Source organism: Dipodomys spectabilis, unplaced genomic scaffold (genome assembly GCF_019054845.1).
Source record: "Dipodomys spectabilis isolate Male_0828 unplaced genomic scaffold, ASM1905484v1 ptg000054l, whole genome shotgun sequence".
Classification (NCBI taxonomy): domain Eukaryota; kingdom Metazoa; phylum Chordata; class Mammalia; order Rodentia; family Heteromyidae; genus Dipodomys; species Dipodomys spectabilis.
In genome coordinates, this window is record NW_024870731.1 from 7640184 (window position 1) to 7660117 (window position 19934).

A 19934-nucleotide genomic window follows, 5' to 3' on the forward strand; every position below is an offset into this window, starting at 1 on the left:
GATCTTCTATTTGCGCTGAAGTCTCCTTGAAGTGATAGGGATTTGTTATGGTTTGAATAAGAATGTAACTCTCCAATTGGTAGAATTATTTTGAGAGGTTGTGAGAATTCAGGAGGTTAGACCTAGCTGGAGGAAGAGGATGGGTAAGGGAAGTGTCTTTAAAGAATATACCTCTTTGCTTCCTCTTTTTTTCTGCTTCTTGTGTGACATAAAAGGAAGAATGTCCTGGTTCACATGCCCCTGCAATCATAATGTCCTGCTCAGAAACCTGGTCAAGTGACCATGGCCTAAACCCTCTGAAACTGTGAGCCAAAATAAGTCCTTCCTCCCTTATATTGTTTCTGTCATAAACTTTGTCCCAATGATGAGGAAAATAAAACTAACACAGAATCTGAGCCGGATCCCCCTTGAGGTAGGTGTGGCTATTCTGGGAAAGTGGTCCACATAGGAAAATTCTGCTCAGATTAAAGTGTCCTGTCTCTTGGCAAGTCTCTTGGCAAGTGACTGCTGATGGTGAAATATGACTCAAAGCATAGATATCAGGGTGTTACACAACTCAAACCAAAGGGATTGCACCTATAGCAGAGATTATCATGAAAACCAAGACAGATCAGGACCCAAGTGGCTACAAGAGTATACTATAGCCCTAAGATAGCCATAACCCCAATGCATACAAGTTGTGTGAACTTGGGTAATTGCTTTTCTTCTCTAGGCTTGTTTTCTCTCTGGAAACCCAAAATATTTCTCACCCTCTAAGGCTAGTTTGAAGATAATCTGAGATAATAATGTATTAAAATAAATTAAAACATATTAGATTCTGAAATAATTACTGAGTATCTACTCTATGTCCAGGTCTTGGACTGAGTACCAGAAACAGCAAACTAAAAGTCCTTATGAAGCCTTTCTTCTCATGGGGAAAAATAAAAATCAATAAGAAAACATTTAATATTTCAGAAAAAAATTGAAGACAGGTTAGAGATACTGGGTGGATAAAATCAGAAGTGGATTGCTCCTTTATATAAGGTGGAGAGAAAAGTCCTTACTAGTAAAGTAACACTTGAGCAGAGACCTCACCTGAGTAGAGACCTAAAGGCAGCGTGGAAGAAAGCTATGCAAACATCCAAAAATAAAATGTCCAAGGCAGAAAGATCAACATGTGCAAATAAAATGGGAGACAATTGGACATGTTTAAGAAACAGTAATGCTTTTAAAATGCTAAGCTTTAGTTTTGAGATAGAAATACTTGATATACTAATATAAAGTTAAAATCGTGCCCTAGTTTCAAAAGGATACAGTATAAGGAGATACTGGTCAAATAGTCAAATAAGTTATAGGCTTGGGGATCGAGCAATGCCAAATACATAAAAACTAGACATTTGATACCCAGAACACATACTCTCTCCTCTCTCTCTTTCTCTCTCTCCTCTCTCTCTTTCTCCTCTCTTTCTTTCTCTCTCTCTCAACTCAATCTATGTTACACTAAGTGCTTTACCATTGAGCTGTATTCTTGGCCCTGACTAGACTTTTTTTTAACTCAAATTTACTTAAAATATCAAATCTAGGTCATTTTATTGTTCTTACTTTAAAATAATTAGTTACTTAAGTGCTTCAATATATCAAGAACTGACATATTGGTTGGTTCTAAGTTATTTGAAGACAGAAGATGCCTCAGATCCGTGTATATTTCTGAGTGAGAAAATTCATTTTCCATTAAAATAAAACTATCACCTCTTCTTTCTTCAGTAGGCTAAGACATATGAATTAACTCTGTGTTTGTATATGGCTCTCCTCCCTCCTTCCCTCCCTCCCTCCCTCCCTCCCTCCCTCTTTCTCTCTCTCTCTCTCTCTCTCTCTCTCTCTCTCTCTCTCTCTCTCTCATTGAGTGATAAGCTAAGTTTCCAGATTCCTCCAGGAAGAAAAGAATGCACCCAGGAAGTTTGATCTCAATTGATGTCATCTCCTCACCTTAATGACTAATTGAGTTATCTTATTTACATCAGAGCTGTCCAACAAAACCCTAATGTGCACCAGCAATGCTCCCATTGTCTCTCCTGTACTTTGGGAAGGTACATTCTGATACTTTGATGTACATTCACTGGATGGTCAACCTCACTTCCAATAACCCTGCCTCTCTTTAAAGCACAGAGGAAACAAATTGCCTTCAATCACTTCCAAAATCAGAGGGAGAAAAGGAGGATCTTCAAAAATTTTCACAATTTAATAGGTGTCTCTGGCTGACATTGTTCATTATCTATCTTGATTTATTAAGTAAATACTTTAAAACACTAATTTATTTAATCCTGAAACCATTTCATGATGCATATATTCCGATGTACGCACTTTGCAGATGCGGACCCTGAGGCACAGGCAGGTCTACTCTTATCTAATCCATCCTCTAGAAAGTACTGGAACTGTAACCACCTGGCTTTGGAAAGATTTTCTTATATTAAGTCACTTGGTCACTACTCTGACTTTTCTATTTATCTGGGTCCAGGCTTTAAAGGCTGAAGAGGAGGTTTACAACTGGAAGAAAAATGGATGGGGATATGGAATAAAGGATTTTAAATTATGCAGCGTTTTCCTGATTGTAAGTTTAAAAAATTTTCATGAGAGAAATTACAAATTATAGAAAATACAAAAAGAAATTATCACCCCAAATAATCATTATTAGTATTTTGTTCTGTGAATATTCAAGTTTTTCCCTCTAAATATTAGCAAATAAATATGGGAGATTTGATGTCTCTCTGCTTTGTTCATTATATAATACATTATGGATATTCACATCATCATTGAAAATTATTTGAACATTTTTTCCAGTGACTACATAGGAATTCATAAGAATATGTCATAATTCATTTTACTGTTGAATATCTAGATTGTTTCTATATTATTTTGCATATATCAACATATACATATACATATATGCCATCCTCAAATACTCAAGATCATCTTAGCTTATTTTCTTTAACATATGTTTCCAGACATGAAACTACTGGGTCAAAGGATACTCGGGATTTAAAAGCTTATATAAACTCCTTAACCAATCGCCTGAGAGAAAGACGGTAGCAATTTGAAAGAGAAAGAAAATTATTTTCTTCTGCCTCAAGCTGCTGCTTTAGATATACACACACACACATATGTGTATACACACATGTATGTATATACACATATACACATATACATATATATGTGTGTGCATACATGTATATATATATATATATATATATATATATATATATATATAATACGTATGTCAGTCATGGGGCTTGAACACTGGGCCTGGGTGCTTTCCCTCAGCTCTTCAGCTCAAGGATAGCGCTCTACCACTTGAGCCACAGTGCCACTTCTGGTTTTTTCTGGTGGTTTATTGGAGATTAGAGTCTCATGGACTTTCCTGCCTGGACTGGCTTTGAACTGTGATCCTCAGATCTCAGCCTCCTTAATAGCTAGGATTACAGGTGTGAACCACTGATGCCCAGCAGCTGTATACATTTTAAAATACACCCTGTGCTGACAGATCCTTAGATAAAGAAGTCATTCATATAGACATTCAAGGAACATTCAGGACGAATATCTTTTCAAAGTATCAAAATACTATGTTAGCTGGGTATCAGTGGCTCATACCTAATCCTAGCTTCTCAGGAGGCTGAGATCTTAGGATCGTGGTTTGAAGCCAGCCCAGTGAAGAAAGTCTATAAGACTCTTATCAGTGTTAAACCACAAAAAAGTAGAGCTGTGGCTCAAGTGGTAGAGCACCAGCCTTGAGCAAAAGTAGTTAGGAACAGCACATAGGCCCTGAGTTCAAGCCCAAGGAGCAGCACCAAAAAAAAAAAAAAAAAAAAAAAAAAAAAATATATATATATATATATATATATATATATAAAACAAATTTACAAGGATAAATAAGATTATGTATAGACTATACCAATTACTGGTTTGTTTTGACTTCAATATTGCAAAAATTATATTAACTTGGGCTAGGAAGGTGGCTCAGTGGTAGAGTGCTTGCCTTGCATGCAGGAGGCCCTGGGTTCGATTCCTCAGCACCACATAAACAAAAAGAAAAAAAAGCCGGAAGTGGCGCTGTGGCTCTAGTGGTAGAGTGCTAGCCTTGAGCTGAAGAGCTGAGGGACAGCACCCAGACCCAGAGTTCAGGCCCCACGACCGGACCCCCCCAAAAAAGAAAAATTATATTAACTTGAAACAAAAATAGTATTTGCAATTATATTCTTGGAAGGTTTTTAAACTACATTCTTAGTTAACATTCAAATTAAGAAGCAGTATTTAAGTCTTTTCAGGCCTGTTATTTTAAGGCACGGGGACTGTTTAGTATAAAAAGAAGGTCTTGAGTTATTGAACTGGTGTCAGTGATACACTCTAATCCTTACTGAATTTCTCTGTATGATTTTTTGTTTTCAGTTTGACACTACAGCTACTGCAGTTATTATGACTCGGTTAAGTACCAGAGACAAGTACATTCAAATGTTAGCTTGTAGTGACACTATAGAAAGCAGGTAATACAGAAAAATTCTAAAAAGATAATAATGCTAATACAACTTGTCTTTTTTCTTTTAAATATTACAAAAAAACTTAGTTTGGTGGTTTTCTAAGGTGATTTTCTTCAAAATTTCCAACAGTTGAACTAAAGTCATTTTAAGATACTAAACAATTCTTTTTTAAAAATAGCAATAAAATAATTTTATTCAAGGGTGCTTTTTGTCCTTTGCTTAAAAGGCCTAAATTGTAATAAGATCTTACCAGCTATTATTACATTAAATTTTATAAATATGAAAATTTATAATTACTAATTTATAGTAAATGATTATAATCTTTAAATTTGTTTTATAATACGAAAGACAATTTGAGAGAAAGGCATTCAGTATTTAGTAGGAAAATAGGATATAATTCAACTCTTCACACATACCCTTTCAGTTTATTTTATTATTAAGTATTTGTACAAAGAGGTTACGGTTCCATAAGTCAGGTTATGAATACAATGCATCTTGATCATTGTCACCCCTTTCAGCATTCTCTCCCATTTTCCCCCTTCCCATTCCTACCCTCAATTTACATAGTTCAGTTTTTACATAACATACATTGAAAATAGTGACTGCATTTGCTCACTCTTCCTCCTACCCTTTTTTAAAGTGTCAGTGTATCTTCTAGAGGCATAACAAGTAGAAGTTGAAGTTTGTAGTTGAATTGACTTTTTCAGATTTTCTCTTACACTTTTAGAAATTGTTTTCTTTCATGAATTGTTAAATAAGCAGTGAGCATATTGAACATAATTAAAGTTAAAAGTAAGGTGATGTTTTCAGATTCATATTAATAATGCCGAGTTTTTTTCCCTAGTTTGCACAGACATCTTATTGAACATTTAAACGCAGAGATAGTATTACATACTATCACCGATGTGAATATTGCGTTGGAATGGATACGATCAACCTTGCTTTATATCAGAGCCTTGAAAAACCCATCTCATTATGGTTTGTTACATTGTCCTGGAAAAGTAATAATTTTTTCAAGTCACTGAGCCTCTGTTTATACTAAGAGTTCACAAAATAAATTACAGAAACTAATAGATAACAGAAACAAAAAAGTAATAACAGTCACAAATACTTTTAGAGGCAAGAGTAGGCGAAAGAGGAAACTTTATGTGTTCTATTATAATCTTTTTAATGAGCTTTACAACTCACACCATTAAAGATAGTACCAGAGAGAAAGCTTCAACTAGTAAAAATAAGAAAAATGCCTAATATTTAAAATAGTTAATTTTTAAGTCTTCAATCTTTTCCATACTAAATGGTCAACTGCCTCTTATTCTGAATTTGTGTCTGTTCATTATTTTGTAAGAAATTAAATTCACTTATATTATTTCTGTGGCCTTTCATTCTAGCTCTCAAGCTAAGACACATCTAGTTCTCCTACATTGTTTCCTATAGAACAAGTTAAAAGCTTAAAATAATTAGGATTGCTGAATACCAGAACCTGACTCATTGCAATACCATTCTAATGCAACACAGGTTCAAAACTTTCAGATTTCCAAGGATAATATAAGCCTTTTTACAAAAGAATCTCAGCCAGGGTGTGGTAGCAGTCATCAGTAACTCCATCACTTGGAAAGTAGAGGCTGAAGGATCTCAGTTTGAAGGCTGGCTTGAACTAGCACCTGTTTCAACTAAAAAGAAAATACCTCCATGAATAACTGTGTTATTTAACAATCTGTATTTCTACTTAGAGAGTATTTTTGCTTAGTTCAAAAGTCAGTATCAGAATATAAATATTATTATTTTTATTTACTTTTTTGTCAGTCATGGGGCTTGAACTCTGGGTCTGGGCACTGTCCCTCAGCTCTTCAGCTCAAGGCCAGAGCTCTATAACTTGAGCCACAGTGCCACTTCCAGTTTTCTGGTGGTTTTTTGTTTGTTTTTTGGGTCCGGTCATGGGGCCTGAACTCTGGGCCTGGGCGCTGTCAGCTCTTCAGCTCAAGGCTAGCGCTCTACCACTTGAGCCACAGTGCCACTTCCAGCTTTTTTCTTTTTGCTTATGTGGTGCTGAGGAATCGAACCCAGGGCCTCAGGCATGCAAGGCAAGCACTCTACCACTGAGCCACCTTCCCAGTCCCTTCCGGTGGTTTTTTGGAGATAAGAGTCTCATGGACTTTCCTGCCCAGGCTGACTTTGAGCCGTGATCCTCAGATCTCAGCCTCCTGAGTAGCTAGGATTACAGGTGTGAGCCACCAGCACCAGGCTAAGGTCTTTATTTTTAATCACCACTGTTTACTGTTTTGTACCTTTTTCCTTTTTAAATTGTTTGCTATTGTGAACAAAGTGGAAAAGTAACTGTTTGCTATTGTGAACAAAGTGAAAAATAACCTTGTATTTTTCAAAGTGTAAATGCATTTGTATATAAATATCTAGAATTACTGGGTAAATTTTTAAAATTTGATACTTGTTGCTACATTGCTACCTTAATGACTTACATAGCAACCAACTTTGTTCGATGGTGCCCTATTGTTTCTGTTTGTTCAGCCTTACCTTCAGGGTATATTTTTATCAGTGTTATGTATAAATAATGTTCTGTTTTAATTTGCATTTCTTCCTTCTCATGCTTGCTAGACAGGTGCTATCCCACTTGATCCACACCTCTATCCCTTTCTGGTTTAGTTCTTTTATGGATAGGATCGATGAAGTTTTACATATGTACACACATACGCATAACCACACCCAGATCAAGATAAGGAATATTTCCCACAGGTTACTTCATGCCAATTTCCTGTCAAATATTAACCACTTCAAAATGAATATTAAGCTCCCATCACAATATATTAGCTGCATTCTTGATACAAATGCAAGCATTTACTTATAATATTTACCCTTTTTCTCTAGTTTTGTTTGCTCAACATAATATTAATGAGAGTATTCCATTATAAGTAGGTGTATTCATAGTAGTTTGTTCTTTGCTATTATTGTGCTGTTCCCAGTATGGATATACAATTTAGTCATCTATTACGATTTTTGAATGTATCTTTTTTTTTTGTAGGTACTAGGGTTTGAACTCGGGGCTTTATACTTGCCAGGCAAGCACTCTACCACTTTAGCAACTACTCTCCTCTTGTATGGATCCCACCCCCCTTTTTGTGTCAGTCATGGAGCTAGAACTCTGGGCCTGAGCGCTTTCCCTCAGCTCTTCAGCTCAAGGCTTGCACTCTACCACTTCAGCCACAGCACCACTTCCAGTTTTCTGGTGGTATATTGGAGATGAGTTTCATGGCTTTGCCTGCCTGGGCTGGCTTTGAACCACAATCCTTAGATCTCAACCTCCTAAGTAGCTAGGATTACAGGCGTGAGCCACCGGCACCCAGCATCCTGTATGTATCTCTTGTTGGTTATGAGCATTCATTTCTTTGGGGTATATCTATGTAAGAGTAGTAAAATAAAGTAGGCCTATAACTTATGTTTAGCTTTAGTAGATAACTCAAACACAGTAATTTTCCTAAAGCAGTTGAACCAACTTACCCTGTCAACAGCTATATAGAAGAATTCTAGTCCTTTACATGATTATCAATAATTGGTTTTATTAGTTTTTAATATCAGTCGTTGCCCTGTGTTGTGTGTGTTTGTGTATAGTATGTATATGAGGAGTAGTTGTAGCATAGTAGTAATAGTAATGGTAGTAGTAGTTGTTGATTTGATTTTGCATTTCCTTGTTGAGTACTTGCACTGGGACCTTTTCCTATTGGTCATTTGAACATCTTGTTTCAGAAGTACCTGTTCAAATCTTTTACCTACTTTTAAATCACATTTTTTGTATTTTTATGGTTAATATATAGAAGTTGTTGAGTAAAAAGCTTGTCAAATGTATATATTCAAATCTTTTCTCCAAGTGTGTTGGTTTTTCACATCCTAAAAGCATCTTTGATTTAAAAAAAAAATTCTTAATTTTAAATAATACTGATGTGAACTTATATATATATATATATATATATATATATATATATATATATATATATATCCTTCAGTATGAAAATATTTGTATAATTGTGTTAGTAGCATATGTACTTTTTACAAAATAGCAGTTTTCCAAAATGGTTGTATTACTACTCTTTCATAGAAACATCCTTTTTGTTTTATTCTGTTTTGGTTTGGTTTTTTGTTTTGTTTTGCTTTTTTGCTGGTTTTGGGGCTTGAACTCAGGGCCTGAGCTCTGTCCTTGAGCTGTTTCATTTGAGCCACAGTTCCATTCCTGGTTTTCTGGTGGATAATTGAAGAGTCTCATGGATTTACCTACCCAGACTGGCTTTGAACCCCAATCCTCAGATCTCAGCTTCCTGAGTAGCTAGGATTATAGATGTGATCCACCAGTGCTCATTTTAGAATGAAAATCCATTAGAAAATAGTCACTTGGCAGATGATTGTGTGTAAAACCTAAGCGATTTGTTTCACATAGTTCTTATTTCACATAGTTCTGTTCACTGCTAATACAAAAAAGAGGCAAAAGATAGCCAATTGGTATTGAAAGGATTGTAAAACAAATAATTTATAGAGAGTTCATCGCATCAATTCATTAAGCTATTTTTCCTATATGATATTTAGTACTCTTCTCCAAGTGATGGTATAAACTGAACCTATAAAAGATAAGTTAAATCCACTCTATTTTAACTTTTTAATAAATTTTCATGGCTTATACAGGTTTTAAATCTGGATTGAACAAAGAAGGAATTGAAGCAAAATTACAAGGTTAGATGAATTTCCTCCCAGAAATAACATGTTCTAAAATTTTTTATGAACGCAAGCATATTCTTTTGTAAACTATTACTAAATAGCAAACTTCTTTTCAGAAAAAAGTATAAACTAGTTCTTTTCCACACATAAATAAAGCTTAGCATTTAGATTAATATTGTATATAGTATGTTAACTTGGCTTATTTATTTGTACAGTGACCATAGTGTTTGAAAATGCTGCTTAGTAATAAAATTATTTTTATTTTGTAGCCTAGTTTTAATTGAAAATAAGCTTACATTGATGATGAATTTCTTATCCCTATTTTGCCAGTGATATTTTCTTGTCATATCCCAGCTTTCTTATTCAATTAATCATTTAGTGTTTTACTGCTTGTGTCTTAAAAATATAAAAATATTAGGCACTTATTAGAATTAGATATTCTAGCTCTTCATTGTGTTGAGACTGTCTTTCAGTGAAAGAAAAATAATGAATTCATTAAAAATATTTTGTGAACTTTAGTTTTTTTGTCTACTTTGATAATCACATGTGGTCAATATAGCTTCAAAGATATGGATAAAGTCATAAGCTATCTTCTTTAAAGAGTAAATTTGTTGCTGAAACAATGATAACTATATATTCGTAATGTGCTGTTGAAAAATACTTGTAAATTATCCACAACTGACTAATTTTCTAATTTTTTTTAAACTGAAGTATATTTTAATAATAATGATTAAACACATAAACAAAATCAGATAATTCAAGGGATATTTAACTATATAACTTTAATATTTTATCTTTTGTTAAGTTGGGAGAATTATTGTTCATGCTTGCCTTATTTTCATAGATAAGTTTTGCTTATAAAGAACATTATATAACTGAAAAGAATTGGTAATGTAAAGAAGAAAACAATTAGTATCTTTTCCTTACTCACTGCAATGTTCATGGCTGATATACGTATAAGAGAAGATAGATGGATAGGAGAAAAGCATAATATATTTATTTAATCAAAATTTTACATGCCATTGGAACCTTCCAAAATGGAGATCCAGAGATCCAAAGAGTTTTTTCTGAAAAGAACTTTACTATTTAATGTGTGATTTTATTCTTAAGTATGATGAGAGGTAGACAGTTGTGTAGAATTATGACTGCCAAAATGAGTATCACCTATTGGTAATAAACTGAAACTTAGAAAGGCCAGTTTGTTAGATTTTTCTTGGCCTATTTGTGTATCATTCCTTCCTCTTGGATGTATGGCAGGAACTCTTTAGATTAAGTGTCTACAAACTTAGGAAGGTCAGAATATTACTGTGCTTCAAACAGAAAGGCAGACAGATTATAGTAATCTATGATTCTGAAGCCTTTGTATCTCCGTTGTTTTAGAGTACTTTGGGGTAGTATTTTATGAAGTCTGCCTTAAATCTCTCAGGAAAGGACCTTAGCATAATGTGTGCTGCATTCTAAACTTGATTATGTCTTCTTGCTCAATGTCCTGCAGTAACTCCACCTCACTCTTAGAATAAAATGCAAATTCTCACCAGAGCCCACAGAATCCTACTAGATTCATCCCTGCCTGTTTTTCTCACTTTAGCTTTCCCCCTTGTTCATTCTTCTGTCTCCATATTGGCTTTTGTTTTTTTAATTAAACCTAGTTGTTCTTACTCAGGTCTTTTACACAGTCTGTTTCTTGTTCTTGAAACACTTCTCAAGTATTTCACATGGCCTATATCTTTATTTCATTCAAGCCTCTTTAAAAATCAGCTACTCAGCGTAGTCTTTCTATGTATCAGCTTATTTAAATCTACTTTTACTGAGAGAAAGATAGATTTTTGTGATGTCATTTTTGTTGCTCTCCTTGTTCTTGGAGAAGATAATGTCTTTATTTTGATAATCAGTGTGACTATATACTTCCTTTATATTAGAAATTATGTAGCAATATATTAGAAATACAAGATTTAAAAGTTTAAAAAAACCTTACATTCTCTTTAGCCTTTCTCAGCTTTACTTTTCATGATAGTAGCTTTCAATACCAAAACTTTTATTTGTGTAGATTGCTTTTTTAAACCACAATTTGCTGATTAAGTAAAATATAAGGAAAATACACTGCTGTGAACCTAGTAGATAAACCTTTAGAATAGTGCATAAAGTATAGTAAGCATTCTTCCTTGATTGGTTGACTGATTAATGGGTAATGAGCTGCCTTATTATGTCTAAGCTGGGAGCCTATGGCTCATGCCTATAATCCCAGTTCCTTAAAACACTGAGACCTCAGGATTACAATCCAAAGCCATCCTGGGAAGGAAGTTGGTAAGACTCCATTTAACCACCAGAAAAGCCAAATAGGACTGTGGCACACAAGTGGTAGAGTGCTAGCCTTAAACACAGAAGCTCAGTGACTCCCAGGCCCTGATTTCAAACCTCAGGACCAGCACATACCCACAAATGTCTAAGAAAATTAGAAAAGACTTCAAGAGCTTTAATTAGCAAACACATTAAACTATCCAACTGCCAAAACAATGTTGCTTAAAGTATTTCCTAAGCAAACACTTCTAATGACTCTGTGTGTGTGTGTGTGTGTGTGTGTGTGTGTGTGTGTGAGAGAGAGAGAGAGAGAGAGAGAGAGAGAGAGAGAGAGAGAAAGACAGACAGAGAGACAGAGACAGAGAGAGGAGGGGAAGAGGATTGAATAGGTTTTACTACTTACTCTGCTCTGAACTATCTTAGTTTTTCTGGGTTCTACTATGGGGTAGATTAAAAATTGTAATTAGCAGAATACACTTATTAGTGATCTACTAATCCATGTCAATTGTAGTAATAGGGCTTCCTATTCCAGGTAGAAATGGTGATTGTGCTCAGTTAGATGGAAGTAAATACTGAAATCATCAACTAAAACAGGTTTACGTGGTTGTCCAATGAAGTACAAACAGGAAGGAGGGGAAAGACTGGGGGTTTGTAACAAATTTTGTAGGATTATTTGACTATATACTTTGAGCATAAGTCTTTTTGATAAAAATTTAAAACAAAGAAAAATAAAGTTGTTTCATATTGGAAAACAAATAGCACAACAATTCCTTCAACCTAGAGCAAATTACTTAGCCTCTACTCTTCAGTTTCCCAACCTGTGTATGGAAATAATAATATTATTTTGAGAATTAACTAGGTAATACATATATATTGTTTCAAGTGCTCTATGTGCTAAATCTCCTTTTATTATTAAATGTTTTTATTTATACTATTGTTACTATTAGAAACATTTCTATAGCATATTTAATAATAATTCTATTTTGCCTTATTTCCCTGTTTCACTGAAATGATTTTTATTATTGAACAGAATTATGTTTGAAAAATCTTAATGACTTGTCATCCCTGGACTTGATAAAGATGGATGGTGATGTTAATTTCAAACCAACAGGTAATGTTTCTTATGATTGTTGGTAAATTTAATTATTGTTGCCCTAACAAAAATTTAATTTTTTTCTCCTCAAATTTAGATCATAGTAAAACTAAATTGTAATCTCCATTATCAACCAAGAGTAGAGGTTAAGGAAATGTTGTTAAAATGATTTTTAATCATTTAAAGCTAATATAGAGAATGTTTATTTTTTGTATTTTTTTCTTACAGAGTCAGGAAGATTGATGGCTTGGTATTATATTACATTTGAGACAGTGAAGAAATTTTGTACAATCAGTGGAAAAGAAACTTTATCAGATCTGGTAAGTTAACTTTCATGAGAACAATAAATAGGTAATGATATAGTACAAAAACTATTGGAGAAGAAACTATTATATATGCTTCATATAATTTATTATTGAACAAGTCAAAAGGAAAGCTTTTTCTTATTGTTGTTGTTGGTCATGGGGCCTGAACTCTGGGCCTGGGCACTGTCCCTCAGCTCTTCAGCTCAAGGCTAGTGCTCTACCACTTGAACCACAGCACCACTTCCTGTTTTTCTGCTAATGTGGTGCTGAGGAATTGAACCCAGGGCCTTATGCATTCAAGGCAAGCACTCTACCACTGAGCCACCTTCCCAGCCCCAAAAGGAAAGCATTTGTAATTACATCTCCCTTCAGTGTATCTCTGTCATAAGACATGAAATATGTCTTAGAATATATTTGGTCTTCAGTTGCATTTTTATCAGAGCTGAGAAAGTTTATATACATACTCAAAATAGGTGTAATAACTATTTACAACTTAACTGATAATGCTAATTAATTTGGTAGTGACAAATATGTGAGAGAGATTTCAGGACAATGTAGCATGATATATTAAGAAAGTCTGGTATGAGTAAAGGACAGTGAGTTGGAATCTAGGGTTGTGGCAACCTTTCCCTAAATCTTTTGCACCAGCATAGCAGTAACAGTTGAAATAAAATAGTATCAATTATAGTCCAGAAAAAAGAAATGATTATGAAGATGAGAATATTAAGTTAAAATGTCACAGTGGGGACAATTTTGCACCTGTAGCAGCCACATCACAGGCATATTCTTTCTTCCTTCCTTGTGTGTGTGTGTGTGTGTGTGTGTGTGTGTGTGTGTGTGTGTGTGTGTGTGTGTGAGTGAGTGTGTATGTATATGTATGTATGTGTCATAGGACTTGAACTCAGGGCCTGGGTGCTGTCCTTGAGCTTTCGTGCTCAAGCTAGTACTCTTAACACTTTGAGCCACAGTGCCATTTCTGGTTATCCAATGGTTAACTGGAAATAATAGTCTCACAGACTTTCTTCCCCTGGGCTGGCTTTGAACTGTGATCCTTAGATCTCAGCCTCCTAAGTAGCTAGGATTATAGAGCACCTGGCAACAGGCATATTTATAGTGCCTGTTGTCTACATTGATTCTTCCTCTCTTTGCTGGAAACATGAATGTGAAACAAGATACTTGTAAAATAAAATTTTTAATCTCAAATTGAAATGATTGTATTTAATTTTAAATACCTGTGTTGATTAGCATAATAACATTAGTATACTAAGGATTATATAAGATAATGTTAGTTGTTATAAAGAAATCACCTGAACAAAATTTTATGAAAGGTAAAAGGTTTATATTTTCATGTAAATATTCTTCATTAAGAAGAAAATAAAAGTATAAAATATCCAATACTAACAATGACTGATCTGATCTTTAGTTTAACAAGAAAATTAGAACAAGTGTTAGTTCCATTTATAGATAAGGGAAACAAAGCACAGAGTGTGCTTACTAGTCATCTGACAAAGCTAGTCTATAAAATGCAAATTTTTTATTACCTGAAGCATTATTTTCTATTAAATATTTGGAATTATGACTGATAAGATATAGAAGGCTATAAAGGAAGACGAAAAAGAACAGTGTTTATTGAGTGCTTTTTACTATGCATTAGGCACTGGGTTGTATATTGTAAATTTTGTCTTTCTGATCTTTCTAATCTAATTGGTATAGTTCTAATGTCTAATTACATCACTTATTAAGTATAATATATAAAGCACGCTCTGAATTATTAATTGGTAAAACCATGGTGTCCCCAGGCAGCATGAAAAATAAGTAAATGTAGAGAAATAAGATGTGATAAAAGAAGTTGAAAATGAACTTAATATTAAGTGGACAAATTCCTAAATTCTGTAGGTCTCAATGATCGCCAGCTGTAATGAATTTCTAGATGTACAGTTAAGGATAAATGAAAAGAAAACACTGAATACTTTGAACAAAAGTCCAAATCGGATAACTATCAGGTACAGAAATTACATATATTTAAAATAACTTTATGAAGTTTTACTTAAAGTAGGTCATAAAAGTTTTTCCATATGTTTTTATTTATAGATTTCCAATGGACGGAAGAATTAAAACAACAGAAATGAAAGTAAATTGGTAATAATAATTTTTAATATTTTATTGTTTTGCCTACTGGTCCCTAGTTCATAGTAATGAAGGTTTACATCTACTTATTCTTTTTTTTTTTTGATATGGGGTGTCATGTAGACAAGGCTGGCAATCGTTCTACTTCTGCTCCCAAATTACTAGGATTACAGGTGTGCACCACCACTTTTGGTTTCTTTTTTAGCTTTAAAGCATATTTTAAATTTATTTTACATAATACAAAAAATAGAATATTCCCATTAAAATTAGGGGGCAGATTATAGATGTGAAATTAATTTTCAGGGATTTTCAGACTGGGGCTAGGAGAGCTGAAGAAGAACGATGGAAGGTGTGACATCAATCAAGATGGGGCATTGTACTCAAATTGTTATATTGAGTTGAAAGCTCTTTATCCAACTACTTTAATAACTAAAAAATTTAAAAACAACTTTCAGACTAATTAAAATGAATTTACTGGTTGGGAGTATAGCTCAATGGCAGAACACTTTCCTAACATGTGCAAGACCTTGGATTCAATCACCAGCACCATACCAAAAAAAGTGAATATTTTTAAAAATGAATATCGTTAAGAATGTGTTCTGTTGAGGTGAAAAGTAAACAATAGAAAAAATGTTCTGTTTATATTTATCATCAGGAGCTTTCAGGCTGGCTTGAATGATAACCATGCATAAAAATAATATCCACCATTAAAACAAATGTAATACGTGTATTTAAATGATAGTGACAGTCTAGACAAGACAAATAAGCCAACACATGAATTGAGGGAAGCATACATTATAGTGGATTACTATTCTGCTAATAGTGGGGAATGTATATATAAGTAGTAATTGGAACACTAAAGTTTACACTTGTCTACACAGTTTGAAATCACAAAGGCAGTAGTATGATTTTCTTCTATTCAAAGTACATTTCTAAGTATTTATGTTTTCTAAATATTTAGTACTAATGTTTCTAAGTATTTAGTACTAAGTATTAGTACTGAGGTCATTTTAAAGTACATTAAGCTCATTTTTAATGTAGCTTAATGAAATCAACTAGCCAATTAATTTTCTTCCTTAGCTAGAGATTATTATTTCTTTGGGTTATTTCCTGACATCTCATTGAATCTTATCTTCTAATATGCCTATGAAACAGTCTTCTAAATATATGTATGCAATTCATCATGCAGGTCTATGTCTTGAACATAGACGCTAATATTTTATGTCTTAGCTGTATTTCTCTGGTAATTAACATGTCCTTAGAAATCACAGAGAACTAAGAGACTATGTAGTCCAAACTTGTCATTTTCAAATGAATCAGTAATATTTGGGTATGTTATGACTTGCCAAGTATGATGCTACATTAAGGACTAAGTTAGAACTAGAATCTGGGTGGCTTGATTCACTTAGTTGTTGTTTTGTTTTGTTTTTTTAAGTATACTCTGTTTTAGTTTGTTTGTTTGTTTTTGCCAGTCCTGGAGCTTAAACTCAGGATGTGGGCACTGTTCCTGAGCTTCTTTTGCTCAAAGCTAGCACTCTACCACTTGAGCCACAGCACCATTTCTGGCTTTTTTTGTTTATGTGGTACTGAGGCACATGAACTCAAGGCATCGTGCATGTTAGGCAAGCGCTCTACCACTAAGCCACATTCCCAGGTCCCCTTTAAATATACTCTGTTACACTAGTTACTGAATCAAATCAAGGTATTTCCCTATAAACATTTTGTTTGAAATTTTAATGATTTCCTATACTCTGCCTAAAATTGGATTCTACACTCTTTTGATTAGGGCTGTCAGATTTAAAAATTGATGAGTTATAATTGGTTTTATGCATACCATAATTTAAATTATTACTATAATCTCCCACCTTTGTGCATCTTATTTGAGAATTGCCAAGAAAAGAGTATGCATCAATGTGGAGTTGTCATTTCTTATTGCAGAATTTACATGTGGTCTAACTTTTCACATGTATGCATTCCTGTTTTGCTAAATTTCAGATCTGTTCTTCTTTAAGTAGACATCAAAAGAGAGAGAGAAAGACTGAACTTTTGGAGGTTGGGAAAAGGAATTCAGAGATAATACAAACCAAGACAGAAACAATTTTTCAATCAATAATGTTGAATACTGTAACTTTTCAAAGGAAACAATGAAATTTCTTTTTCCACAGTCTTATCCAGGCCCAGCTAGGATGCATTCCTATACAAGATTTTGCTTTGACACAAGATACCTCGAAGATTTTCAGAAATGGTTCACGAATTGCAAGATGTATGTTTCAGGAGAGTGGATTTTCAGTGTTTTCTCAGTAAACTAGCACACCAAGTTTAACATTGGAAACTTTTTTTCAGGGCTGTCAGATTTTGTAGCTGCTCAAGAAAAGAAGTTTGCTGTGCTATTGAACAGTCTGATTTTAGCTAAATGTTTTAGGTGTAAATTTTGGGAGAACTCTCTGTATGTATCCAAACAACTGGAAAAAATTGGTAAGTACTGAATACAGCAAGCAATTTGTTATTATCTGCAATTTATTTTACTTTTACTGTTGACAGTCATTCTATGATGAATATATAACTGTAAAAAAATGTGTTTTATGGTCCAAAATAAAGTACTTTATTTTGAAAGTCTAATTTTTATTTGCTCTTGCTTAAATGATTACATTTAAAATCAACTAAATAGTTCATGAGAAATGTCATCTGCTACTTTTTTTAATGCTTTTTTCTCATACTGATAGTGAGCTTTTGTTCCAATTATTAATTAAGTCTCTTCTCTGACTCATATTTTGCTTTGTTTTCAGTGACAAAATACAAAACTAGGAATCCTGGCCATTTTAAATTATTTACAGAAAATTATGTTATTTATGTATATTTTAACTTTTTCCATTTTCAATAATAGATTTTTATTACCAGTCTGTTGAAAAAAGATTAAAGGTGTCATTTATAAAAAACTGGAATTAGGCTCAAGGATTCTGGAATTATCCAGTTTTTACCTTTGACTTTCTGACCCTACTCCTTAAATGGCTACAATTGTAAAAGGAAGGCTCAGCTTCTACTTAAGTTGTGAGAAATGCCATCTTCATTTTACAAAGACAAGTGTGTTCTAAACTGGCAAGGATTTTATTCAACATTTGGAAAATAGAACCTTAGAGAGCAATTTGAAATTAGGTGAAATAATTATTAGTGTTATTATTCTTGAAAAAGCCAGTCTTTCAAGGATATTAAGTGTGGATACCTGTTGCATTCTGTCCTCTCCAGATTGTCAAATACTAACTTGCCTATCACACAAACTCAGTACAGCTGAACAGAAAAAAAGCAAATATTCCTCAGAAAAATATTGATAGGAAACATGTAAATCTAAACCAAATGTAAATCTAAGTGCTTATGGAACATGATAAAGAGAAACTAATACTAATTGATTTTAACAGTAAATATAAACTTTCAAAAGCTAGAAGTTGGAGCTGGGAAGTTGGCTCAGTGGTAGAGTGCTTGCCTCATATGAATGAGGCCTGGTTTTGATTCCTTTGTACCACATAAGCAGAAAAAGCTGAAAGTGGCACTGTGGCTCAAGTGGTAGAGTGCTAGCCTTGAGCTGACGAGCTGAGGGACAGTGCCCAGGCCCAGAGTTCAGGCTCCATGATCAACAACAACAACAACAAGAAAGCTAAAAGTCAGGAAAAGTCTTGAGGAAAATGGAAATGAACATTAAGGTATATTCATTTGAACCCTGGAACATTAAAAAGTATTCATTAGAATACTGGAAGCTTTTGTCTTAAGAATGGGTAAGATAGCCAGGAATTGGTAACTCATGCTTATAATCCTAGAAAGTCAGAAGGCTGAGACTGAGGATTGGTTTTTGAAGTCATCCTGGGCAGAAAAGTCTATGAGACTCCATCTCCAATTAACCAGCACAAACTGGGCTGGAAGTAGTGCTCAAGTGATGAGAGCATCAGCTTTGAGCAAACAAGCTGAGTAAAAATACCAAGCCCTGAGATCAAGTCCCAGTACTGGATAAGTAAATAAATAAATGTCAGAGAAATTCCCAAGAACAGTTTAAAAAATAGTGGTGTTACTTTTATCAGTATTATATGTGCTTTATACAGAGATAATTAAAGTATCATTTCTTAAAATACCATTTTTTCACCAAAATGCTGGAAGTGCAGCTGTGGCTCAAGTTGGGAGAGCATCAGCCTTTCAGCAAAATATGGTAAGGGAGAGCTCCCAGTCCCCGAATTCAAGCCCTAGGACCACCACAAAATAAAACAAAACAAAACAAAAAATCCTGTTTAGTGACTGGTAAAATTTACTCATGCAGGCATATCAATTTAAAATTACAGTGCCCGAAAGCATAAGGAAATAACAAAGGTACAAAGGAAAAATCAACTATATTTAAGGAAGAAAAGCAAAGCCAGTGTGAGCAGAGAGTATTCAGTAAGAAGAGAGTAGTGAGCAATTAAATGGGAGGGCTAGCTGTAGGGAATTCAGCCACAGTAAAATATATATGTGTGTATGTGTGTGTATATACATATATATATATATATATATATATATATATATATATGTGTGTGTGTGTGTATGTATGAAATGTCATTTTAATGCAATGGAAAAAGATTGGAAGTTTTAGGCAGCAAAGAAAAATTATCTGGCTTAGGTACAGACACAGAACTATATATAATACACACACACACACTCACACTTATTTTTTTTGCCAGTCCTGGGGCTTGAACTCAGGTTCTGGACACTGTCCTTGAGCTTACTTTTGCTCAAGGCTAGCACTCTACCTCTTGAGCCACAGCGCCACTTCCAGCTTTTTCTCTTTATGTGGTACTGAGGAATCAAACATGGGGTTTTACACATGGTAGGCAAGTACTCTACCATTAAGCCACATTCCCAGCCCAGAAC

The 19934-nt window shown here is 34.0% G+C and overlaps 1 protein-coding gene across 1 annotated transcript in view; it reads left to right on the top strand.

The window, feature by feature from the left end:
* Positions 1-364: 364 nt before the first annotated feature.
* The window catches only part of LOC122107911 (probable ATP-dependent DNA helicase HFM1), a 46674-nt gene continuing 27104 nt past the window's right edge, over positions 365-19934 (top strand). Inside the window, 11 exon segments of the mRNA XM_042679779.1 lie at positions 365-412; positions 2495-2587; positions 4420-4514; positions 5353-5486; positions 9192-9239; positions 12553-12633; positions 12844-12935; positions 14817-14923; positions 15012-15059; positions 17213-17310; positions 17391-17522. Of these exon segments, the coding sequence (XP_042535713.1) occupies positions 365-412; positions 2495-2587; positions 4420-4514; positions 5353-5486; positions 9192-9239; positions 12553-12633; positions 12844-12935; positions 14817-14923; positions 15012-15059; positions 17213-17310; positions 17391-17522 (976 nt within the window).